General features: G+C 50.7%; 1 protein-coding gene across 5 annotated transcripts in view; it reads left to right on the top strand.

Annotated features, from left to right (window-relative positions):
• Window positions 1-23,738, top strand: part of EPHB2 (EPH receptor B2) — a 139,377-nt gene that overhangs the window by 103,288 nt on the left and 12,351 nt on the right. Inside the window, exons 6-15 of one of the 5 annotated variants that reach the window (XM_064470417.1) lie at window positions 1,006-1,130; window positions 8,946-9,108; window positions 9,780-9,888; window positions 10,062-10,177; window positions 12,593-12,715; window positions 13,138-13,385; window positions 13,726-13,941; window positions 16,782-16,931; window positions 20,828-21,021; window positions 21,713-21,868. In XM_064470417.1, the coding sequence (XP_064326487.1) occupies window positions 1,006-1,130; window positions 8,946-9,108; window positions 9,780-9,888; window positions 10,062-10,177; window positions 12,593-12,715; window positions 13,138-13,385; window positions 13,726-13,941; window positions 16,782-16,931; window positions 20,828-21,021; window positions 21,713-21,868 (1,600 nt within the window). Of the gene's footprint in view, window positions 1-1,005; window positions 1,131-8,945; window positions 9,109-9,779; window positions 9,889-10,061; window positions 10,178-12,592; window positions 12,716-13,137; window positions 13,386-13,725; window positions 13,942-16,781; window positions 16,932-18,918; window positions 20,794-20,827; window positions 21,022-21,712; window positions 21,869-23,738 lie in introns of those variants that run through there. The other 4 variants (XM_064470419.1, XM_064470418.1, XM_064470420.1 and 1 more) reach the window with 4 other exon arrangements.

Raw genomic sequence — 23,738 nt, forward strand, 5'->3', positions numbered from 1 at the left:
GGCATCTGTGTGTGTCAGCCCCTCCAGCAAGGGTGCGGGGGCTGTAGGCTGCCACCTGCAACGCTGTGGCATCTCTGCTATCAATACCTGAGCCAATCAGATTAAAAGCAGTCCAGGCTGCTTGCTCACCTGCTCCGGCCCACAGCAAGCAGGATCAGAGCTGGTCAGAGTTTCCCAGGGAGGTGGCAGCTCCGCATCATGGTCCCTGCCCCACGGACTTGTTAGCACAGATCCCTGGAGGACAGTTTTCCCACGGCATGGCACCAGCCGCGACTGCAGTGTTCCTACCTGGCCATGTGTCAAGCCACGTAGGCAGCGCAGGGCAGCGCAAGGGGTGGACAGCTGGCTGAGCTGTCTGAGGAGCTGCTGGAAGGTCCCATTGTGCTCAGCGGGACAAGTGGCGTCTGTGGGTGTGCTGTTTCCAGGGCACTCTGACAAGGCGGGTGACTCACCATTGTCAGCATGTCAGGTCAGGTTTGCGTTGCATGCTCAGGCTGCTGTATGTACCTCCCTTGATTGGCATGTGCAACTTGCAGACCCAGCACACCAAGGCGGAGAGGAGCTGTTTGCTTCCTGCGTCTGCCTGTGCCTTATAAAGCTTCTCTATGCAAATGTCAAAGTACAAAACCCCCTATTTCCCCATGGCAAGCAGGGAGGATTGCACGTCACTGGGCTGGTAGTGCTTTTTCCAGGGGAACAAGGCTGTGATTGCTCCAAATGTGGGCTCATTTTGCCTGGAAATCATCTGTTTTCCTGCCTGAGATGCTGCCCTACATGTTTTCTAATTACAAACTCTTAGTGAGCGGTGGAAACATTTTGTTCTCCCCTAACGGCTCTCTACAAGGAGCAAAAGGCAGGATCTCCTGAGCCCTGGACAGCCCTGCCACTCCTGGAAGCAAATTCAGTAGCTCCAAATAGCAATAACACACCTGCCTGCCTCCCGCCAGGGGATGCGGGTCCTGCCCATGCAGGCATCTGACTGAGGCCTCTCACTCTCTCTTGCAGCTCCTTCAGCTGTGTCCATCATGCACCAGGTCAGCCGCACCGTGAACAGCATTACCCTCTCGTGGTCTCAGCCTGACCAACCCAACGGAGTCATCCTGGATTATGAGCTGCAATATTATGAGAAGGTACTGCGGGACCTTGGTAGGGTTAAGCCGCAGGTTTTTGGGAGAGGAGGCAGTGCAAAGCTTTGCCTAAGGGAGTAAGAGGCTACAGCAGTTGGTTGATGACTAGGTTACTTCTCTTGCTGTGGTTGGCCATGTGGGTGGCTGCCAACCCTTCGGAGCCCAGTGGTGGTTCCAGTGAACCTGCATAGACACTGCAAGTGTGGAAGATCTGCTGGTCTTTCAGGCAGAGCTTCTCCTCCCTTTACCTCTCCAGCACTTGTGGCAGGTGGACCCATCGCAGGGAGAGCTGGGTAGTCAGGGTCCAGGGTCTAATATTTCCCTTTCCCCTACTGGGACATTAGCAGGGAATGGGGATAGCCGGGATGTCACAGAGCATCTAGTCCCAGGCTGGATCACACTTGTAGTCCCTCAAGTGTCACTTATTTGAGTGTCCAGACTTTGAGATACTGTATAATGCCGTCCTCAGTGCATTTACGCCAAAGGTGAGTCTGGTGTCTGTGTCCAGCAGCTTGAACCCCTTTACCTGGGTGTTGTACCGGGGAGAAGCTGTCCCACGCTCCCATGGAAGGTACATACTGCACTATGGCGTCAGGGGAGGCTGATGGGAACATGCCCCTTCCACCTCCCCGCTGCCCAGGCAAGCAGAGGGACTACAAGCCAGGGCTGTTCCGGGTGTCCATCCCACGGGGCTGGAGTTGCGTGGCTGCTGAGAGACCTGAAGACCATGTCAATATTGGTCCCAGGTCCTGCCAAGCTCTGCCTCGCTGGTGAACTTCATCTATGCTACCCAGGGCAGGTGGGGAGCAGGAGATTTCTCCTTCCAGGAATCTGCCCCCCTTACACAAGAGCTTAGAAGCTATACATTAAAAATTGCAAGCTGACTAATTAAAAAACTTGATGATTAAATAGAACTGAAAATATTTTTCCCAGCAGTTGCCAGAAGAAATTATTAATGCCCCCCACTGCCTGCCTGTGACCTATTTTCTCATCATCAAAAGCCAGAGGGAGAACGGAGGGGGGGGAGCTGCTTTGTAAGCTGTTAAATAGGTCCTGACCTATATTGCATAAATCACAGCCATTTATTTGACCCTTGGAAATGATCCCAGAACACATGGCAGGATGGATGAGTAGGTAACAAGACAGATCTGGAAAGCAAGAGGGGCCCTTTCCCTGGGGACCCTTGAAGTAGAGACAGAAGATCTCAGGGATTTTGTTCTCCTCCTTTTACTTTCTCTTAATCTCTCCCCTCTTTCTTTCTTCCCCCTCCCCTCTGTTTTCTGAGGGAGGCTGTAAATAAGGGAATTTTTGGCTAAAGGGGAAGCTGCTGTTCGTGGCCGGTCCTCGCAGCCAACTGCAAGGTGAGCATCTGCTTGCCTATCATCAGAACTTGGGGCAGAGTGTGTCACTCATCATAGGGACAGGTGGCCCAAGCCACACTCAGGCAGTGCTTTTCATGGCAGCAGGCTCTCAGGTGGAGCACTAGCCCCGGCAGATCGGACAATGGGGCAAGCGGCCCCGTCTGCTGGTGCTGAGGCGCTCTCTGTCCTGGTATTTGAAACTTTTGGTATATTTTTTTTGGCTGGTGCTTTGCTTGAAGAAGAAAGGCAAGTCTTTATCTCCTCCTCAACCAAGATGTATGTCGTTCTCAGAAATGGGTCATAGAATGGGTTGGGTTGGAAGGGACCTTTAGAGGCCATCCAGTCCAACCCCCCTGCCCTGAGCAGGGACGTCTGCAACTACATCGGGTTGCTCAGAGCCCCATCCAGCCTGACCTTGAGTGTTTCCAGGGATGGGGCATCGACCACCTCTCTGGGCAACCTGGGCCAGAGCTTCACCACCCTCATCGTAAAAAATTTCTTCCTTATCCCTAGTCTAAATCTCCCCTCCTTTAGTTTAAAACCATCACCCTTTGTCTTGTCACAGCAGGCCTTGCTCAAAAGTCTGTCCCCATCTTTCGTATAAGCCCCTGTTAAGTACGAAAGGCCGCAATAAGGTCTCCCCAGAGCCTTCCCTTCCCCAGCTGCACAACCCCAGCTCTCCCAGCCCAGCCCCACAGCAGAGGGGCTCCAGCCCCCGAGCATTTCTGTGCCCCCTCCGGCCCCGCTCCCACAGCCCCGTGTCTGTCCCGTGCTGAGGAGCCCCGAGCTGGAGGCGGCGCTGCGGGGGGGTCTCACAGAGCGGGGCAGGGGGGCAGAATCTTTTGATCCCTTGGTATATTTTTTCTGTTGGTGCTTTGGCTGAAGAAGAAAGGCATGTCTTTGTTTCCTCCCCAACCAAGAGGTATGTCGTTCTCAGAAAGGGATCATTGGGTCAAAGCTTAGTCCCACAGCAAGCAAACCTCAAAGGATTTGGAAACAGGTTAAAAAAGAAGTGGAATAACCAAGAGACAGAGGCAGAGCCTCGCCAGTGGCAGTGGCTTTGTCTCTCCCCAGACTTCTCTGTGTGTGTAAGCCTTTACTCCAAAGTCCAAGTTACACACTCAAGGTCTGATCCATCAGTAGTCACACCAAGGTCTCCATATGCTTTGGCTGGTCAGTCAGGAGACCTCTGTATTTTCAACAATGCAATGACACTATATCCTTCTCTGCCTGCTTGGCAGAGCTGAATCTCATGTTAGTCCAGCCACTGCAGTATTTGTTGCAGTTGAAAGCCTCTTACTTGATCCCTGGGAACAGTCCCAAAATGCACAGCTTTGGATACGCCGTGCTCTTCCCCTGCTTCCCGTCAATACTGCAGTTTGGATGGGGTGTGTGACACATCCCAGGTGTGTTCTCACTCAACTGCCAGTCTGTACAGAGGTGATTTTCTTCCAAAATATTTCATTGCAAACTGTCCCATGTGCTTCTGAATGCTCAGAAAATACCTCTGGAGCTAGTTAAGTTGTTACTAGTGGAATTTTTTTTTTCCCCAGAAGAAAATTGTATTTTATTAGCATGAAAACAGTTCAAATGTAAGAAAAGCAGCATATGCATCTTGTATAAAAAGTGTTTTGGCTGTTCATTTTGAATTGATTCTCTTCTATGTAAAGACGTAAATGAAATTAAAAAAAAAACTGAATAGGTGTTTTAGCGTTAAACAAAAAGCTGTTCACAATACCTGAAACAAAGGTTTATTTTTGTTTCCATTTCACAGATTATTTATAACACTACTATTATTAAATGCTATTAAAAATGCCTGAACAGAGGCAACATGATGATTTTCTTTCACATGTAGTTAGAGCAAATCAGCGCCCACTGTTACGCAAACACTGGATGACGTGTCTGCTCTCTACGGTCCTCTCCTTAATGTACTTTTATTTTACCTCCAAAAGGCACCTGGCAATGTTTGTCTTATTAAAAAAGTGAGTGTTGTCTTCATTTAGAAAGGGCGTAGTAGTTTTTGTCCAAAGCTGCCAAATTCATCCCGGAGTGTGAGAGCTGGAGACCCACTGCAGTGTCAAGCCCTGCAAAGAATAATTACGTCTCCTTGTTATGCAAAATGATTGGGCTGAGGGTATGCCCTAAGTTACCCATTTTGTAACTGTTTGAAGACATTCGGCCCAGCCCTTGTGCCCAGTTAAGTCATCAATGCAAATGTGTTAGGAGGCACAGGAGCCCTTTGATGTCTCCAACCAACGCTGGGGAAAGGGCTTGGGTTGGCTGGGGCGCTGACCGGTGGGAGAGAGGCGACCTGTGGCGGCAGAGGCTGGGGGTGGAGGTGGGAGTAGAGCTGGCTGTAGCTTTCATGGTGCCCATGGTTCTGGCAGCACCCCAGCATCCCCAGAAAGGGACGTCAGCAAGGCTCGTACCAAGGACGGCTGGAGGCACTGCTCCCAGGCTGGCTCAGAGGACTTTCCTGGTCTCCAGCCTGCAGTGTTGGACTCCAGCATCGCTGAGCCTGCGGCCAAAGCTGCTGCCTGGTGTTGCCCACCTGTCCTCAGGACAGAGAGAGTTGGGATGACACTTGCCCCCGTGCTGCCCAAACCCTTGGAGGGGGCTGTCTGGGGAAAACTGGGAGATCAAGAAGATTAAGAGGAAACCTTGCCAAGGAGTCCTGTGATAGCTTTCCAGCAGTCCCAGTCCCTGCCTGGGGTCCGTGCTGCTCCTGTCCAGGGCTCAGTTTTCTTGTGAGAGGCGTCCAGGCAGTCTTACCACACTGCATTTCACCAGATACCTGCCTAGGAGGACAAATGCTTCTGAGATCTTCCCACAAGTGGTGCTCCCCGTGAGAGTCCAGGGGCTGCGGACCCCACGGATCCACCCCACAGTGGCTGGCAGGACCCTGGTACCACATCTGAACATGCCGCCTAACGTGCACGATCCCACGGGGGATCCGCTGTGGGTGTGATGATTCAGCACACAGCCTGGGACTAGCTTTGTACATGTGGCCCTGTTTGCTCCAGGAGCTGCAGCAGATTGCGGCTGTGCAGACGCGCAGAGGAGCTGTCTGCCAAACGAGGTCAGCTGACATTTTTCTTTGGCTTTTTTTTTTTTCAGCTGATAAAACATGACTTTTTAGAAACAATTTTTGCAAATCCTTCGAGCATTTCACAGACTCTCTGCGTTTCAAGAAACTCTTTCTTTGTTGATCAGACTTTGGTTTCAGCTTAAATTTGGCTCGGGGAAAGGGAACCAGAAGAGGACTCAAAATAAAACCTATGAGGAAATGAGAAGCGTGTTATTTTGAATGAGGATTTCCAGACTCAAACCAAAATTAGCAGGGGTTGAAAAAACCTAAAACAACAGCAACAACAAAAAAAAAAACAACAAACCTCTGCAAAAAGGCAAGCTGGGAGAAACAGCAAAGGGTTTGGACTTTAAACCACCTGGGATGCCCTGGACCTGCTGGAGAAGCCCAGAGGGGTGAAAGGGGTGAAGTGTTTGAAGTGAATCGCTGGAGAGGTGATGGCTGAGCAATATGCCAAGGGGAAAGAATAGGTCTGATAAGGGAGGGTGGAGAGGTGTAAATGCTCTTCCTTGCCGTCTGGGATTAGAGGAGAGCACTGGCATGAGCACACCTTTCTGAGACAGACAGACATCAACTTCCCAGGCTATAAACCGCCTTGTAAGCACGCCCACTGCATTCAATTTAAAGTCCTCCAGGAGCAGGGATGGGGTTCCCTCTAACAGTTGGACAACTGATTTTAAAACAACTGTGGTGTTGGTGCCATCCAAGGGTCTGGGAGGACTCATACAAGCCCTTGAGCACTAAAATTGTAAACATTTCCTGACCTATTTCTCTCCTAGCCTGCCTGGGAAAGGTCCAAGGGAGTGCTGAGGCCTGATCAGACAAACAAGGCAATTAGTTTTCTCTGTGCTCATCTTTTCTTGATCTTTCTCGTCTGTATCTGTACTAGAGCTTTTCATTTTCATTAGTCTAATTCCCAAACACCACAGTGATACCCAGGCACCTTCAGCACCAGGTCCGGATGTAACTAAAATGGATGTCATTTTTAGAAGAGAAAACTGTTCCTGAATGTTGCTAATAGTGGAGGTCTCCCCGGCGTTTGCAGAGCTGGTCTGTGTTGCCCTGCAGAATGATGTGCTGTCGGCATTTCCAAGCCACCGAGTTTGACTGCACGCTTTGAGAAACACATTCCTGCCAGACTGCTCTCTTAACAGCCGTCCACAGCAGAGCACTGCTCAATCAAAAGCTTAATGCAAGAAGAAATTAACTCCATTAATGTTGTCTTTCAGCTGCTTTGCGGCTGTGAGGCAAATAGTCTGCACAAACCTGGGTCATGAGTATAATCCATCTTGCAAATGCCGGCACACTTGCAATTCTTCTCCAGCATGATGACTAACTGAGAAAGCACCAGCGTCTCCCAGGAACATGAGGAGGACATTGGTTCAACATGGTCTGCTGTGTGGAGCCCCATAGTGAAGGACTGTTCTTTGTGGTCCTCCAACACTGCTGGTACCACAGCTTTTGGCTGTGCAGAAAACCCTCTGAGTGAAGGCACCAGTGCTGTTCTCAGAAGTGGATGAACATGAAAGCAAAGTCACCAGATGGCTAGCAATGTGGAGAGTGGAAAAGAAAGGAGACCAGCAGCCCCCAAAGGCAAGCGCCATTGTTTATTGGTGGGCAGGACACACTCTGGCTTGTCCTGCAGTGCAGCAGGTGAGGAGGCTGAGGACACAGCCCCTCTAGGCAGAAGGTGTGCAAAGTTGGGTGCAAGACTCTCCATTGACTTCTGCCTCCCTGTTGCCTGCAGGCGGCCAAAGCAGCACAAGAGAGGAACAGCCTGCACAACTTGCAGCTTTGAGTGAGGAAACCTTGGTTCATCGCAAGTGAGGACCTTCTGCCCGATTGCCTCTTTGATACCCTCTGTCCTTCAGGAGACCGCTGCAGAGGCAGTTGGTGAGGAAGAGTGGATGCTTTGCTCCTTGCTGGGGTTCCTCTCTGACCTCCTGGTAGCATGGTACGAGAAGCAGTCCCTCCATGCCCCTCTGGCGGAGTTACACAGCCGACGAAAGCCCAGTCCCGTGATCACACCCTCAGTCCCACTTGATGGGTTTGCACAAACTATGCATCCAACTTCTTTCTGCCAGTCCCTGCCTACTTCCCCTGAGGTTCTCTCACCTCTCTGGTGAGTCTGTGTGGGGTGGGTGTTCTTGGACTTGCTGAGCCCTTCACAGCGACTTGAAGTTAGCAGATCTCAGGGGCTCGCTTGTAAACTTGCCAGCTCAGATTCTGAGCTTTCAGCTGCTGATCTGTTCCAACAAGTGATCCTGCCAAGGCAGCCTGACCTGCCAGATTGGAGGTGTTACCAGAATGAATGAGCACCTTCAATGTAGCTACAGAAATTTTGTTAAAGAATCGATGCCTATATCTCCTTTTATGGGGGCTCATACTCACAGCTTGGCTTTCCTAAGATATTTCTGTTTTCCAGAAACATTGTGCTATTTGCATATATTGCTGCTTTGCACTGACTTTCAGGACTTTGCGGCTGCCAGGCACCTGGCCACTTGCCCTCATCATAGGAAGCACCACATTCAGTACCATCTTTCATCCTCCTCTGTTGACCTGTATCTCCATGTCCCTAGGGTGGACAGGGACTGTCTGTTCTCTTGTACAGAGACCAGCACAAGGAGATCCTGGCCCATCCACCAGTGCTTCTGGATGCTCAGCTAAGGACACAATTACTAAAGGAGGTGATGGATCCATCACCTACACAAATGCAATACCATCTATATGGTTATGATATGTCTGTTCACATCCTCAGCTAGAAAAAGGGTACACAAGGGGTGGGACAGAAACATGGAATTAGTCTCCTTGTCACTTTAAATATGCTTTTTGGTTCCCCTGCTTTGAAAAGCTAGCTGTGGTACCTGGTGAAGCAGGCCCTGGGCAGGGGGATGGTGGCAGTATTTCTCCTGAGGTCTAAAACGCTGTGCTTAGGCGGGCTTTACCTCCAGCACAGGCAAAGGGAGGGGGGGAAGAGCAACTGGAGAGGATGCTGAGGCTGGATCAGGTTTGGGACGAGTCAGTGAGGAAGAAGGACAGTGCTGAGAGAAAGTAGGCACAGAAGAGGGAGCAGAACCCACCCCCATTGAGCTCAAGGCTTGGAGAAGCAGCCTGAGGTTTCTGGCTAACACCTGCATCAGAACCTTTCCTGAGAGGTGGTGGGTAGGCCAGGGATAACTGTGCTCCCATTTCTGCTTTGTGTCTCCTTGCTGGGAGGCATGCTTGGAGGAATGGCCTGTTTGTTCAGGCCCATGGTCTCTCCATAGTCTCTCCACCCATGCTACCCTGCCCTCCTGCACTTCCTCCTAGAAATGCAGCACCTGACTCTGGACTCGTTTTTCCGATGACAGCTTTGTATTTTCTTGGCAGGATCTGAGCGAATTAAATTCAACAACAGTGAAGAGCCCCACCAACACTGTGGCAGTGCAAAACCTCAAAGCTGGCACCATCTACGTCTTCCAGGTGCGGGCGCGTACTGTGGCCGGGTATGGCCGGTATAGTGGCAAGATGTATTTCCAGACTATGACTGAAGGTGAGTCTTCAGCTGCCTCTGCATAAAGGTGACACAGGGTCTAGGGAGACTTGAACAAGATGGAGATGCGCTGGCAGCAGTGCTGACCCCCTTGCCATTAGTCCCTTCAGGGGTGCGTTGGCAAGTCACGTGCATTTATTCAACCTGGCAAGACCCGGAGAGAGGCACGGGCACTCGGTCGCCTGTGCAGGGAATCACATAATCTAGGCCTATTTCTGCCAAGCTTTTCTGGCATGGGGATGTGTTCACTCAGTTGGATTCAGAGGAAACAAAATCTATGATTTTCATGTGCACAGCTTTTGATGGCAAATGCAGGCCTGGGCCTCTGTATTGTAAATATGTGCTGCTAAATAAAACAGACCAAGCCAGTTTTCTGTCCCAGAGGCCAAGGAGCAAGGCACAGCATGCATGCATCCATGGGACTAAACTTGCCCACCCAAAAGGGATAGCTGCATCTGACCTTCCTACTGGGGCACATCCCCTGTCATAGCCAACCTGAGCTGTGCCTGGGGTAGCACAAGCTGTCCCGGACCAAAACCATGGATGAAGCCAATTAGCAATAGCCCTGCAAATGTGGGCAGTGCCCAGGGCCACGCTCTGACCTCGATGTACTTGTTAGCGTAGACCCATCCTGTGCTGAAGTAACCTGTTCCCTCTTCCTTGCCTGCCAGCTGAGTACCAGACCAGTGTCCAGGAGAAGCTGCCGCTCATCATCGGCTCCTCGGCGGCAGGACTGGTGTTCCTCATTGCTGTAGTTGTCATCGTCATTGTGTGCAACAGGTAGGTCAGTCTGAGCGCATGACACAGGGCCGTGGCTGTGCGAGGGGGTGGGACTGGAGATGGAGTGCGGCAGGGGCAGGGAAGGGTGAAGAGAGGGAGGTGGAGGGGGAAAGAGATGCATCTCTCAGCCCTGTTGGACCCATGCTGGTGCTCAGGACTCCCTTTCTTTCCAGAAGACGGGGCTTTGAGCGTGCTGACTCTGAGTACACCGACAAGCTGCAGCACTATACCAGTGGCCACAGTACGTACCGTGGCCCCCCGCCAGGCCTGGGGGTCCGCTCTCTCTTCGGTTTGTGTTCCTGTTCACTCATTCCTTGCGGCGTGCGGGTAGGGCTCAGGCTGCCTAGCTGGGCAGGTGTCTGCATGTGTAGACAGGAGGACCTCTGTCTAGATTCCTCACCGGTCCCCTGTGACCCGGATCCCTGCCCTGCCTCGCAGAGTCGGTGCTCTCCAGACCTGCGTGCTGTCAGGTGCCCACCGTGCGGTGAACACCTGTTCATGCTCTACCAAACCCTGTGACATCCGACACACATCCCTCCACGTGCCCCTGAAGCCTCATCCTCTTCTGCGGTGCAACCCCTGCCGCCACACCTTGTCTTGCTACTCCACCTCCCGAGCTTTGCCCAGCAGCGAGTGAGACCCCTTTCCCTGTGTCCTGCAGGGTGCTGGCCTTCTGCAGGAACCCACATACCTCGTGGTGCCTTTGCTAGAGCCCATCCCAGTGCTCCCAGAATCCTTGTGGATATCAGATGTATCTATATATATGGGTATATAATACAATACATAACATGCCCTCTCTTGCAGCCTCTCTCTTCCAACATCCCTGTGTACTGCAAGGCACTCCCTCATATCCAGCATTCCTGGAGACCTCGCTGTGTGCCCTGCCTCACCCCAGTGCATCCTCCTTCCCCCAGTTAACCCCTGAATCACCTTTCTCCGCCCTCACTGCAGACCTGTCGCTATAATCCTGCTTTCTTCAAATTTCAGTTGTTATTTACCTCGTGTTACACTTGCAGCGTCAGGATTTCTGTCCTTTTCGTACCTCGTATCTGTGCAGACCTGGGCCTTGTTCAGAAAATGGAAAGCATCAGTAGTGTTTCAGCACAGGGCTCACTATTGCTTCTGCATTTACATGGGAGACGTTTCCCAAAAGGCAGGGCGCTGAACTGCAGCCCTGTGCCAGAGCAGCAGCGTGCTCCCTGCGTTGCTATAACTTCCCAGAAAAAAATGACAGTGTTTGAGAGGATTATGTAAATGCAACTCTCAGTTGTTTGTCAGTCCGTGCTGCATGTGTAAACATATATTCACACTTTTTCCCGGGGTCTGGTATGTAATGTGACAGCTTCAGGCTGGGATGGCATTAATGGCTGTGCCTTCACGACTGCTGGAACAGGCTCGCTGCCACCGGATGCAGATTAACTGATGACGGGCCTGGGGTGCCTTTTAACCACCTTGTCGCTCGAGACACCAGTCCAAGGCACTGTGGCTGCTCAGCTCCCCAGCAGTGATTGCTGTAGAGAGGCTACAGCTTATGGTTAGCAAATTGCCAAGATGCAGGGAGCCTGTAAGCATTGCAGCATCCTACATGGGGAGCTGGGAGTTGCACCTCTGGTTCTGTGTTGGGCTCCTTATTTAGTGAGCTGTGAGCTCTGCTCTCCAAATACCCCCAATTTTGGAGCAAGCCAGAGGCCAGCAAAATGAGCATAATACGGGGAGAACTGCAGGGCTGCAGGTAAGAGCTGTCCCATGGTGTAGGTAGCGTGCAGTGTGGCATCAGCAGTCCAACCTTACCAGGTCCCATGGTCATTGCCTTTGTCATAAGTATATCGCTGTGTCTCCTGGACTGCCTAGCAGGAAGACCTTGGCTTTTGCAATTTCCCCAGGGTCCCCTACAGCTTGCCTTGGCCGTGTTGAGGCTACCAAGAGGGAACCCAGCCTCGGGTAGGGTTACCTGGCAGGAGAACAGCGGGCAGATTGGACTGTCTGCGCTGCCCCTGGAAGGGTCACAGACACCCCCATGGAGGAGTCAGTCTGGCTTGGTGGCTGTGTCACTAGCACCAAGCACCTAGAGCTGCCTCTGCTGTAGGTCTCCATGTAGAGAACCAAGAGCAGCGTGTGCCTCAGTTTACATCCCAAGGCAGACCATCACCCAATCCTGTCCTGAGTGCTGAGCCCAGGCCTCTTCCTCCACTTTTCCGTGTCTCTGAAGGGATGGTGTGCTGAGGTGGAAGCAGCGGCGGGGAGGCCAGTGGGGCAGAGCTGCAGTCCCTCCAAATGGTCCTCTTGCAGTGTTGCAGCATGATGTATGTGGTCTGACATTGGTGTGCCTATGCACTGTCTCCCGAGAGCAAATGCTTCTCTTGCTTTCGCTCTGGATCTGCTAAAGCCAAATCCTGCCGCAGAGGATGTGTGGTTCTCTGTGGTCACAGTTTGCAGCCCTAGCTAATGATGCAGCCCTCCGCTGCCCCAACAAGGACTTATGGGCCAATATTCATTAGAATCTACATTTAATAATCCTGTGCAAACAATGCTCTGCATGTTCTTTCTCAAACTGCTTTGCTGTGTCTGCTTCATGCCCTTGATTATGCAACTTGCTCAGGTAGAAAAGACCCTCACGCAAATAGGTTTCTCTGTTCCTTGATGCCAGCCATCAGTTATTCCATTTGCATCTGTCTGTCTGACTCTTTCCCTCACCTTTATGCAGTGACTCCAGGGATGAAGATTTATATTGATCCGTTCACCTACGAAGATCCCAATGAGGCTGTCAGGGAATTTGCAAAAGAAATTGATATCTCTTGTGTCAAAATCGAGCAGGTGATTGGGGCAGGTAGGTGAACTGTGAATGCCTGGCTGGCTCTCAGCAGCACAGTCTCCTTTGTGGTCTCAGGCTTTGGTGAAGATTTGGCCTTACATGTACTGGGAAGACTAGTGTCAGTGAGGTCTTACACTTAGCCCCAGCCTGGACTAGCAGGAGCAGGGTGATCCAGTGGTGGAGGAGCAAGTCCATCAGCAGTGTTAAAGACAAGGAGTTCCCACACGCATATAGTGTCCAGTGCTCCTCATCGATGAGTCCGCCTGAAGGGAGGTCTTTGGTGTTGAGTGAGCGAGGAAGCACAGAACAGATGGTGGGTGGTGGGCTCAGGGGCGTGCAGGGTGGGCACGGCTGGAGCCCGTGGGAGCAGGGTGCCTCGGGAGAAAGGCAGAGGTCTGGGAGGCTGACAAGCCCTACCTGTTTCCCTCTGTTCACAGGGGAGTTTGGTGAGGTGTGCAGTGGGCATCTCAAGCTTCCTGGGAAAAGAGAGATCTTTGTGGCCATCAAGACCTTGAAGTCTGGTTACACGGAGAAGCAGAGACGGGACTTCTTGAGCGAAGCCAGCATCATGGGGCAGTTCGACCACCCCAACGTCATCCACCTGGAGGGCGTGGTGACCAAGAGTTCACCAGTCATGATCATTACTGAGTTCATGGAGAATGGCTCACTGGACTCCTTCTTGAGGGTATGAGATCCCAGGATAATTCACTGTGATGAAGGGAGATAGCTTCCGTAATAGGAACAGACTTCCCCTTCTGAACCCTCCTGTGCAAGGTGTGGCAGATCTGCCACCTTTGGATGACAGCAGCCATTCCTAGTCATGCCCATAGGGTGTGCGAGGGTCACTTCCAGCCCCTATGAGCTCTCCACTCTCCACCCTCTTGTTCTGAGAGGGAGCTTATACACTCGTGGCATAGCTGTGACTTGACGTGCAGTGTAGACAAAGGCTGCTGGCTGTTTGCCAGACCATGGTGGGCTGCGGATTTGCTCCTCTCATGTGGACTCTTTCCCTCTCTTCCCCTAAGCAAAACGACGGGCAGTTCACAGTGATCCAGCTGGTGGGCATGTTGCGGGGCATCGCGGCAGGCATGAAGTACCTGGCCGATATGAACTACGTGCACCGGGACCTGGCTGCTCGCAACATCCTGGTGAACAGCAACCTGGTCTGCAAAGTGTCCGACTTTGGCCTCTCCCGTTTTCTGGAGGACGACACCTCTGACCCCACCTACACCAGTGCACTGGTAAAGTTGCTTTTCCAGAGGGGGAGGGATGGGTGGTGAATAAAGGAGTCAGGGAGAGAGAGGGAAAGGGGAGATCGCCCCTCGACGTGGGAAGTGCTTTTTCAGGGTGCCAACAATGGAAATAAGGTGCCAGATGGGAAAGACCAAAGAAATGAACCAAGGAAGATTTTCTCTTGCAAAGTCCTGTCTAGTTGTCCACTGGCTGTTGACGGGCCATCTAGTCATTCCTGTGGATAACTGAGCCTCTTCCAACATATACCTGATAAAGCCCTTAGTTGGGATGATGCATTGCATCCATCCAGCATGGACCAGCTGGGGGTCCTCTGAGATGCTGCCCTGACAGATTTGTTGCCAGAGTAGCAGGTCTCGGGATTTTATTGCCATCACTGTCCAATGATGTCAGTGAGGCCGTGTTCCTTTTTCCTGTCATGTCATGGGCTCAGCCCCAGGAATGACAGACTGAAGTGAGGATGTGTGCTGGGTGAAGCTCTGCAGTACTAGATACTGATCTTCCAGAGAGTCTTTCTGAATTAGACAGCAAAACATTCCCAGAAATGGCTCCATGATCACGTAACACCTTCCTGGGGACACCACAGTGCCAGTGGCACAAGCACCACCAAGGACTCATGGCCTGTCTCAGGCTACAGAATGTGCACAGGGACCAAAGGATAATTTAGAGACTTTATTGTTGGTCGGTAAGATTGCAGCCAGTTCTCATAAATACCATTGTTTGCAAGGGCATACAGCATAGCTTTACAATAGCGTTACAGGATCAATGCCTATGACAGGACTTCTTGGAAATATGTGTTGATAGAGCTGGGCATGATCTCTAGGAAATCATCGCTCCCAGATCTTTTGAAGCTGCCAGTGATGAGACGGCTGGCATAGCTTTCAGTGAATTTTAACAGTAGATGAATACCTAACAAACACCTAAAAGAGTGTGCTTTTATTCCCATCTGAACTTGGTTAGCTTCAAACATCAACCATTCAATCTTATATGGTCATCCTATGGCTTTTAGAAAGACTAGCAACATTTATTTTTCACAATGTGACCCTTATGTGCAATTACCTTTCCCTATGGTAAGCCAAACGCGTGGGAGCTTCTGGTTTTTACTTCTGATTTCTATTCCTGTTATTGTGCCAATAGCTTTTCTCTCTGTCATCTCTAAGTTTTTCTTCATGAACTTTGGGCACTGTGGCAGGACATATTATCCACAATAATGTGCACCCTCTGTAACCGAGTACCAGAAGTATCTTCCTCTTCAAAATGCACAATCCTCAATTGTCCCAAGAGTGTTATTATAATTATCCCAGAGGCCTCGTGTCCATGGATGGGCAAAAGCCACAAGCTGTGGCTTGGGAGGTTCACGCTGGACCTTAGGAAAATCTCCTCCACAAGGATCGTGAAGGTCAGATCACCAGAGGTGGGAGATGTCACTGGAATAAGTTCCCATGAGGATCCTCCCAATATAGCCAGTCTCTAATTTCTGCTTTAGGACTTTATTTTAGGCAATTTTTAAATCCACTGCTTGTCAAGAGCTCTGTTAAGAGCATGCCTGATGGAGAGGACATTCTGTTTGGTATGGAATGGTTGCTGTCCCTCTTGTGGAAAACAAAATATTTTGTCTGAGGTTTGTGGCTGTAAGAAGATTAAGGAACATTATGTTTTTTTCATTATTCTAGCATGTATAGGGTCTGAGTCCTATTAGGTCCTAGGAGGCCCTTCATATGACAAGGCAGTTATTCAGTGACAAAATATAATGTTCCTTAATCTGCTCACAGCCACAAAACGCAGACAATTTTGCTTATTTTCCAGCACAGGGAAAGATCTTCCCTTCAGAAGGTCCCCTGAGTTGTGAATGGCTCAAGCTCAAAGACCCGGGTGTAAAATCAGGCAGCTGCAAGGGCTTAAGCAGAGCTTTGGAATCCCTGTGGCCCCATGCTGTGTACGCCACCCTTGTGCACTTCTGCGCATAACTCCTCTATGGGAGCGGAGAGTTCTGACTTCTCCAGAGGATAATGGCCCAGTCCATCCCATTTCCCACCAGTGAATAAGCATGCCATTCTAAAGATATTCACTCGACCTCTATCTCCAGAAACAAGCAGGATCAAAAACTACTGGATCCTGTATATATCAACAAACAGACTGACACACGAGGACTTCAGCTCAAGAGGGTGATATATCACTGACTTCAAAGAGTCTATAGATGGAGAAAGCTGAAGAGGACGGTGTTCCAATTCTTTTATTCTGCTCTGGAAATAGCTAGGTGACAGGAAAAGGATGGAGGGAGATTCAAAGGGGATCAGTTTGGATTTTTCTACATTCATAGCCATTCATTTTTCTACAGAAGACCCTACTAGCACAATGGGCATTGTGTCATGCCTCAGATTGCTGTGGCAGTAGGCAGGTGCAAGGAGCTGGGCTTGTTTAATATGAAGAAGAGGAGGCTGAGGGGACACCTACAAGTGACCTGCAGTACTTCAAGGGCAATTACGAAGAAGACAGAGCCAAACTCTTTGCAGTGGAACCAGATGATATAAGGAGCAACAGACATTAACTGTGGCTTGGGAGGTTCAGGGTGAATAACATGAAAAGCTTCTTCCCCAAGAGGGTGGTGCCTGGGGCAGGTCACCAGACAAATGGGGGGAATCATCATCCTTGGAAGGTTTCCTGGACTTGGCTAGACAAGCCACAGCCATCCTGATCTAGTCTGAGGGATAGTCCTATGGTCCCTTCTTTCTAGAATTTTATGAGCAAATTGAAGGCAAATATTTTGGACACACTTTTTGTTTTCAGTTACTCTTGCTCTTTCTATTATGTCCTCTGTTTTTTCCTGCAGGGTGGAAAGATCCCAATACGGTGGACAGCACCTGAGGCAATTCAGTACCGAAAATTCACATCGGCCAGTGACGTGTGGAGCTATGGAATAGTCATGTGGGAGGTGATGTCCTATGGCGAGCGGCCTTACTGGGATATGACCAATCAAGATGTGAGTTGTTATGAAACAAGGAGCAAAAACACTGAAATTGGGAGCATTGTGAGGCAAAAGCGCGGCTACAGCTAGACCCAACCTGTGGCTGGAGCTTTCTCTGTTGTGGGAGAGGTGTCCAAGGTCAACACCTTTGGAAGAAAAAATGGGGATAACTTTGGCTTTTGTTCTGGCCACATTGTGCTGCTGTAGCAGAGGTTAGCAACTGTACAACCCCACTGCAGTAGTGCAGGGTTAATGTGAGCACCCTCGGTGCTGGTAGACAGATGCCCAGGAGGAAAGGGACAGGCGGATGGAGAACAAAATGCTGCCACTGACCTGAGAGCTCCTAGAACAGCAGGCAGATCTTCATCTGCAGGAAGCCACATGCATCTGGTGAAAGTCTGTTATAGAGTCATAGAATGGTCTGGGTTGGAAGGGACCTTTAAAGATCATCTACTCCAACCCCCCTGCCGTGGTCAAGGACATTTCCACTAGATGGTCACTAAATCTCCCATGGCAAGCTTGGACTGTGATAGTAAGAAGCCAAGCAACTTGTACACAGCTAGAAGCCAAAACCACAAGGTATTTCAGAACATGCTTAGTTTTAAATACTTCATTACTCTTCTCTAATTCAGGTGGAGACGTGCACTCCTTGCTCCCTGGGACCCAGGCAGTTTCCACGACTCCTTGCCTCCATGCAAGGAAGCCCTGTTACTGCAGTCCACACATTCACCATGAAATGCTCTTCTCCCCGTTTCTCTTGTTGTGACACCTGGGTGGCCAGAGCCCATCCACTCAGTGGCAATGCGTGCCACGCAGAGTCCTGCACCTGCACCCATGTGTCCAGAAGACCCCTTTAGTGTAGGGCTCCCAGGTCTCTTGTAACACTGTCTCTCTGAAAAGCTGCCCATCTTCATGCAGTCTTCGCCTCTTGAACCCTCAGGATCTAACACCAAGGTCCTGGGTAGACCCTTGGTCCCTCCCTCTCTGCTGCACGCCGGGGTCTTGCAAACCTGGATGTTACAGCATCTGCCTGGCTTCCAGCTTGTTTCAGAGCTGCCTCTAAGGCAGCCCGTTGGAAGCCTCCACACTGCCGCCGTCCTGTGGGCTCCTGAAAAAACCCTGCTTGCCAGGGAGACAGTGAGAGCCAAGCTCCCACCTGACTCCTGCAACTCCTCCCACCCTGATGGCAAATCAGCCCTTTTTCAAGTCAATATAACTCCATACATGCCATGTCAGGGTTCTCCAAACCGGGACAATTTCCTCCCTAGTGCCTGGTGGGGAATTTATTCAAGTGAGTCCCCAACACCTGGAGCATATATGTGATATCTCAGCACCTTCAACGGTTCCTGACCCTGTCCCAGCCCCAGGCGTACCAGAAAAGTCTTTGCATTAATTGTTTGAGCCAAAGGGAAGGGAGTTAGGGGTATGCCCTTCTCAGAAAGGGCAATTCCCTTCCCATTAAGGCTTCATTATTGCTTGCAGTTTCAAGCATTTCCTGCAGCCAGGTGTCACTGCCCTTCTCCCTGCCTCTGTACACGTAACCCCCTGCCTTCCCCCTCCCTTGGCCTCCCCTGGACCTCTTCCCTCAATGGTTTCTCCTGCTGCAGCCCCCCTGCTACAGCAGCACCAGTTCAGCCGGCAGGGATGGCAGAGCCCACGCCTGTCTCCTCGGCACAGCCCGTCCCCGGCCTCTTCCCTTCTGCCGCAGGACACTGTGCCCCAGAAGCTGTCACCACTTAATTGCAGCTGGTCCTCGCTGCAAATGAGCGTGTGGCAGATACTCACTGCAGATTAGCCTCCTGACCCTGGGGTGTGAGCGCCCGAAGAGGCCGGGGGGGAGAGTGCAGACTCTGCCCCTCGTTGGATGTGTCTGCGGGCAGAAAGGCGGGCAGCTTGTTGGGAAACCGTTCAGCCTGTGCCGGAGATGAGCACTTGATGCTTGTGTGATGGCCCTTCCCAGCCCTGCTCCCTCCGTGCTTCCCCTCCCCTCTGTCTTGGATAGATCTGCCATCCAGAGAGCTGGGAGAGGGGACAACTTGCACCTCCTGGGAGAATGCCTGACCAGGAGCCAAGAGCTGCACAAAGCACACCAGCGATGCCTCAGCTGGGACCTTCACAGGCCCAGTGGGGCACTGTCATAGCCAGCCAGGGGCCAGAGGGGAGGGACTCCTTCCAGCTGGCACATTTTTGGCAGTGGAAGTGCCGACCCCCATCTGTCTCAGGTCAGCCTGCCCAGCACCTTGGCCACACACATCAGTGTCTGGAGCTCCCGCCCAGCCCATTCTCTGCCTGAAGACACAGTCCATCTCAAACCCTGCCAGATGCCCCACCTTACACCCTGGATTGCTTGTCATGGATCTGCCACCTTCCCTCCTTTGGAGCAGCAGCCTTCTACTGCCACAGCACCTCCAGTGTCACCCCTGTACCCACTCTTGCCTGATGCCCTCCCAATCCCAACTGCAGTGTCCTCCATTTTCTCTGTACAGCCTTCCTGCTCAAAAATGTATTCATTATGCTGCTGTATGGGTATGGCTATACCCCCCAGAGGGTGGTACAGCCACGATGATTTCTGTCCTTGGAAGTATGCAACACCTGGCTGGACAAAGCCTTGATTACACAGTGAGAATAACCAGAAACATTGAGGTCCTTCTTCTGAATCCCTGAAGGAGGTTCTGTCAATCTCCCTCCCCTTTTTTATAATCTCTGTGGAGAGTTGGTCATTTCAAAATGCTGCCCCTGATTTCAGTTACTGCAGCACCGTCAGTTCTGGTTTTTATCCTCACTTCTGTTTTTTGTTGCCACACACAAGCCTGTTTCTAGTGACCATGGCTTCTTCTGCTTGCCTTTCACTGCCCGTGCTGTGTGTATGACCATAGGAGCCATAAGGCCAAGAAGGAAGGAGAAGCCTGCCTCTGCCCGTCATGTGCCTCTGTCAGAGGAGCAAATGCCCCTGGAAGGAGCTGTGCAGCTCCATCCTCCTTGATTATCACTCAGGAGAGGATGGAGGGCTACAGGTGCAGAGTGACAGGGAGATAGGGTTCCCCGTGAAGAAGATCCTCTAGCCCTTGTGTATGTGCTATTTCCACTGAACACCGCAAGACCAGACATTTTCGTCAGTCTTGTGGTGCAGTAAGGAGAGACCAAACAGGCAGCAGCCAAAGCTTTCTTCTGTTGGCCCACAGAGCTGCAGCATGGCTTAGGCAAGGTGTGCTGCACCCTTCTCTGCATGCTGCAGCAACGTTCTCCCGTGTCTGGCTCTGTTGACCAAGGTCTTGGTCCTCCCCACTGTGGGCTTCAGTTTGCATGTACCCGGGACTGTAGGGAGATCCAGCTCTGTCTGTGGCTCAGCACACCCAGCCCTGTCCTGTGGCATGACGCTATTGCCTGGAAGGGGTGGGTTGCTGGCAGGAGTAGAAGCACCGCTGCAGGAAGGAAAATACAGAGACAACTTCCCCTGTCTGTAACCCATGAGCAGACCCTTCACTGGATGGGGATGTTCTCCTCCCAGCGAGCTGTTACATTGTGCTGTGTCCCTGCCTGAAAACATGAACCTTTCCCTCTGACTCACCTTTCTCATGCCTGGAGCTGCAGGCTCACACATCCTTGTCAGGGTAGCGGGGATGCTCTATTTCCCCAGATGAGGAGACTGATGGGCATGGCTCATCACAAATAGCGAGCAAGGCTGCGTGTTGGCTGGCATCACCTCACAGGACAACACGACATGCGGAGGGCTGGGCGTTGGAGAGTAGTGCATTGCTACAAGAATCCATCAGTGGCTAAGAGGAGAGGCAGAGCAGCCCTGCTGCAGTATGGTTAGCCATGTCAGTCACCCTCACCGTCCAAGGAAAGGAACATTAGAAATTAAATAGTTTTTTTTGCCACTGTATTCATCTCTTTTTCTCCTCCTGCAGGTGATAAATGCTATCGAGCAGGACTATCGGCTGCCACCGCCTATGGATTGTCCAAACGCCCTGCACCAGCTAATGCTTGACTGTTGGCAGAAGGATCGAAACCACAGACCCAAATTTGGGCAAATTGTCAACACCTTAGATAAAATGATCCGAAATCCTAACAGCCTGAAAGCCATGGCACCTCTTTCCTCTGGGTATGTATCTCTCTTCCTTTTTCCCTTTGGCTCCCATTTGCAGAGCCGCTGTCCTTTGTGGCCCAGTGGCACCATCCTTGCATCTGTCTAGGCTACCTATTTTAGAGGCAGCTTGGCCTGTGCTGTTTGGTCCTTTATAGGAAGGGCATTAAAAGATGTCAAGGTCACTCTGGTCCTTGTCCTTGCACAGGTTAGATCTGTTGAACACAGGCAGCTCATTGAGTTGGACAGTGTGCTCTGCACCGTTGGAGAAGCGTCTTGGTTTCATGTACACGTGATTGCTGGATGGTTGCTTTGGTAGTCCAATTGCACACTCAGTGGAGGCAAATAAAGGCTCATCAGGCAGTATATTTCCCTGGACTGGGTGGTGTTACATCAACTTGTGGGAAGCACTGGTTCCATTATGAAAATGTACTTTCTCCCCTTGTGCAGCCAGGATTTTAGAGCTGCATCACATCATCTCTGATGACTCCTACCTCTCCTGTACAAAGTGATCCAGAAAGACTTCTCTGATGCTCTACACAATCCTTCCCTCAGTTGAATAGAATGCTTTCTGTGTGGTACCTCTCGATATGGTGTGGTGCAGGCACTGTGAATGATGCTGGTCCATGTCCCTCCAGCTGACGGAGGGTGCAGAAATGCACATGCTTGCCGCTGTTTGTTCTGCTTATTCCCCATTTCTGTGTTTCAGGATGAACCTCCCCCTACTTGACCGCACAATCCCAGATTATACCAGCTTCAACACTGTGGATGAATGGCTGGATGCCATCAAGATGAGCCAGTACAAGGACAGCTTTGCCAGTGCTGGCTTCACCACCTTTGACGTAGTATCTCAGATGACTGTAGAGTAAGTGCCCAGGCTTCTACTCCCAAAGCACAAGGAAGTCTCAGTAGTTTAACAGCAGTTGGTCAACATTGAATTAGTTTCTATTTTTCACATGACGTAGTTTTACTTTTGTATAATTTGTTGCTTTGAGGACCCACTTTTAGTCTGTTCAGTTTCTGCAGAACTGCTCTGTTCTCCAGGCTCTGCCTTGTCTCCAGACTGTGTGTCTATCTGTTGCTCCATATCTGCAGAATTCATTTCCATGCTATCATGCTGCACGTCTCCACTGTGAAAACGAAAACCCCCACAAGGGTCTCCAAAACCCCAACATGGAACAAATAGAGATTTCAGGCCGGCATCAGGCAATTCTCCAGCCACTTGAGAGCACTTTTAGACTCCGCAGTCCTTCTGGATGTATGGGTTATTGGCAATGGAGACAAGCAGGCTGCAAACAAATTTCTGCCTAAGAAAGGCCTCTGAAAGTCCAGATGGTTTCAAGTTTGTTCTGAACTGTCCTGCCTTCACTAAAAACATCCCTCAGTGGCAAAATCTTAGCAAGTTCTTCAGAGAAAGCAGGCGGCTGAAATCCATTCATGGTGGTTTTTGAAATCCCTTGGGGCTAGCTGGGGCTTTGATGCCTCTGGTGAAAGATTTGTGGTTGGTTGCAGTTAGCTTTAGAAAGCCTGCCTAAGAAAGCACCAAGCATTAAAGCCATCTGTAAGTGCTACGATTTCTCTGTGCCTGGTAACCAGGAAGGGTTTTGGATTTGGTGCCTAATTCCACACTTTAAATCTACCAATGAATCAGAATATGTTCACACAAACAGCCCAACTGACCTTTTCTGGCTTTTTGTTCTTATTTGCTGCCAGGAAATTCACATGGCAATTCTGACTGTTTCAGTACATCTGTGGTACAACCCCAAGGCCCTGGGGATGATTTTGGCACTACAGTCTGTTCATATAACAGAAGGAGTGTCCATAAAATCTAAAGGACAGAGAAGAACAACTTTGACCAAACTGGGACATCAACCTGCACCAAAACCCAACCCTGCCTCAGCTGCGCTATTTGCAATACATGTAACAGCAAACAGTTCTGCAGGCAGTCCAGCCAACGGAGTCTGGTTTTTCACAGATATGCTCAGTGTCCCTTAAATGCCATTTCTCCCAGTTCCTTACCTCATCCCTCACAATATCTTCGAAGTCCTCTCTGAGGGCCTTCATCACAATCACAAGGGTTTCCTCAGCTTATGTACCCTCCGGTTTTGACAAACCTCTCTTGCACATTTATCTCTGGACATAATAATAGAGAGAAGGACACTCCAAGTCCTTTTTCCTTGGAAACATTACTTGAAACCACCTTCTAATGTTCACTGGTCTTTGCAGAAGTAGATGATCATGTAAGTGGAGCTGAATTGCCATGAGACACTGTTTTCTTAAAATTCATATAGCCAGAAAGGTATAAGTGTTTTCTGAAGACTGCTTCAGTTCACCAAATCCACATGGTTTCAACACTGACCTACTTGAAAGGTTTCTCACGGGTTTGCCTGCAGGCTGGGACACCTAGGCCACCAGAGTATCTATGCCCAGGGCAGAAAGCTTAGGAAGCACAAGGCTGTGCAGGGCCACAGTCTTATTCTGGCTTACAGACATGAGTGAAGGCTTTGGGCTTTGTTCCCAATCGGAACAAAAGCAAAAGTCAAAGTGTCAGAACTCGTCCAAGGAGGAAAATTCCCTAGCTCAGAACATCTGGCTGGAGCAGAGGAGGGAATGGAAAGGCCTTGCAGTAAGAAAAGCGGTCACTGTGAAGGCCACCATCCTGGGTGCCAGAGCTGTGTAGTGTGCTAGCAGGTTTCCAGTCTCCAGTCAGTTACTGCCAACTAGAATGTGTAAAT

The sequence above is a fragment of the Phalacrocorax carbo genome, chromosome 20 (assembly GCF_963921805.1).
Source record: "Phalacrocorax carbo chromosome 20, bPhaCar2.1, whole genome shotgun sequence".
NCBI classification, from domain to species: Eukaryota; Metazoa; Chordata; class Aves; order Suliformes; family Phalacrocoracidae; genus Phalacrocorax; species Phalacrocorax carbo.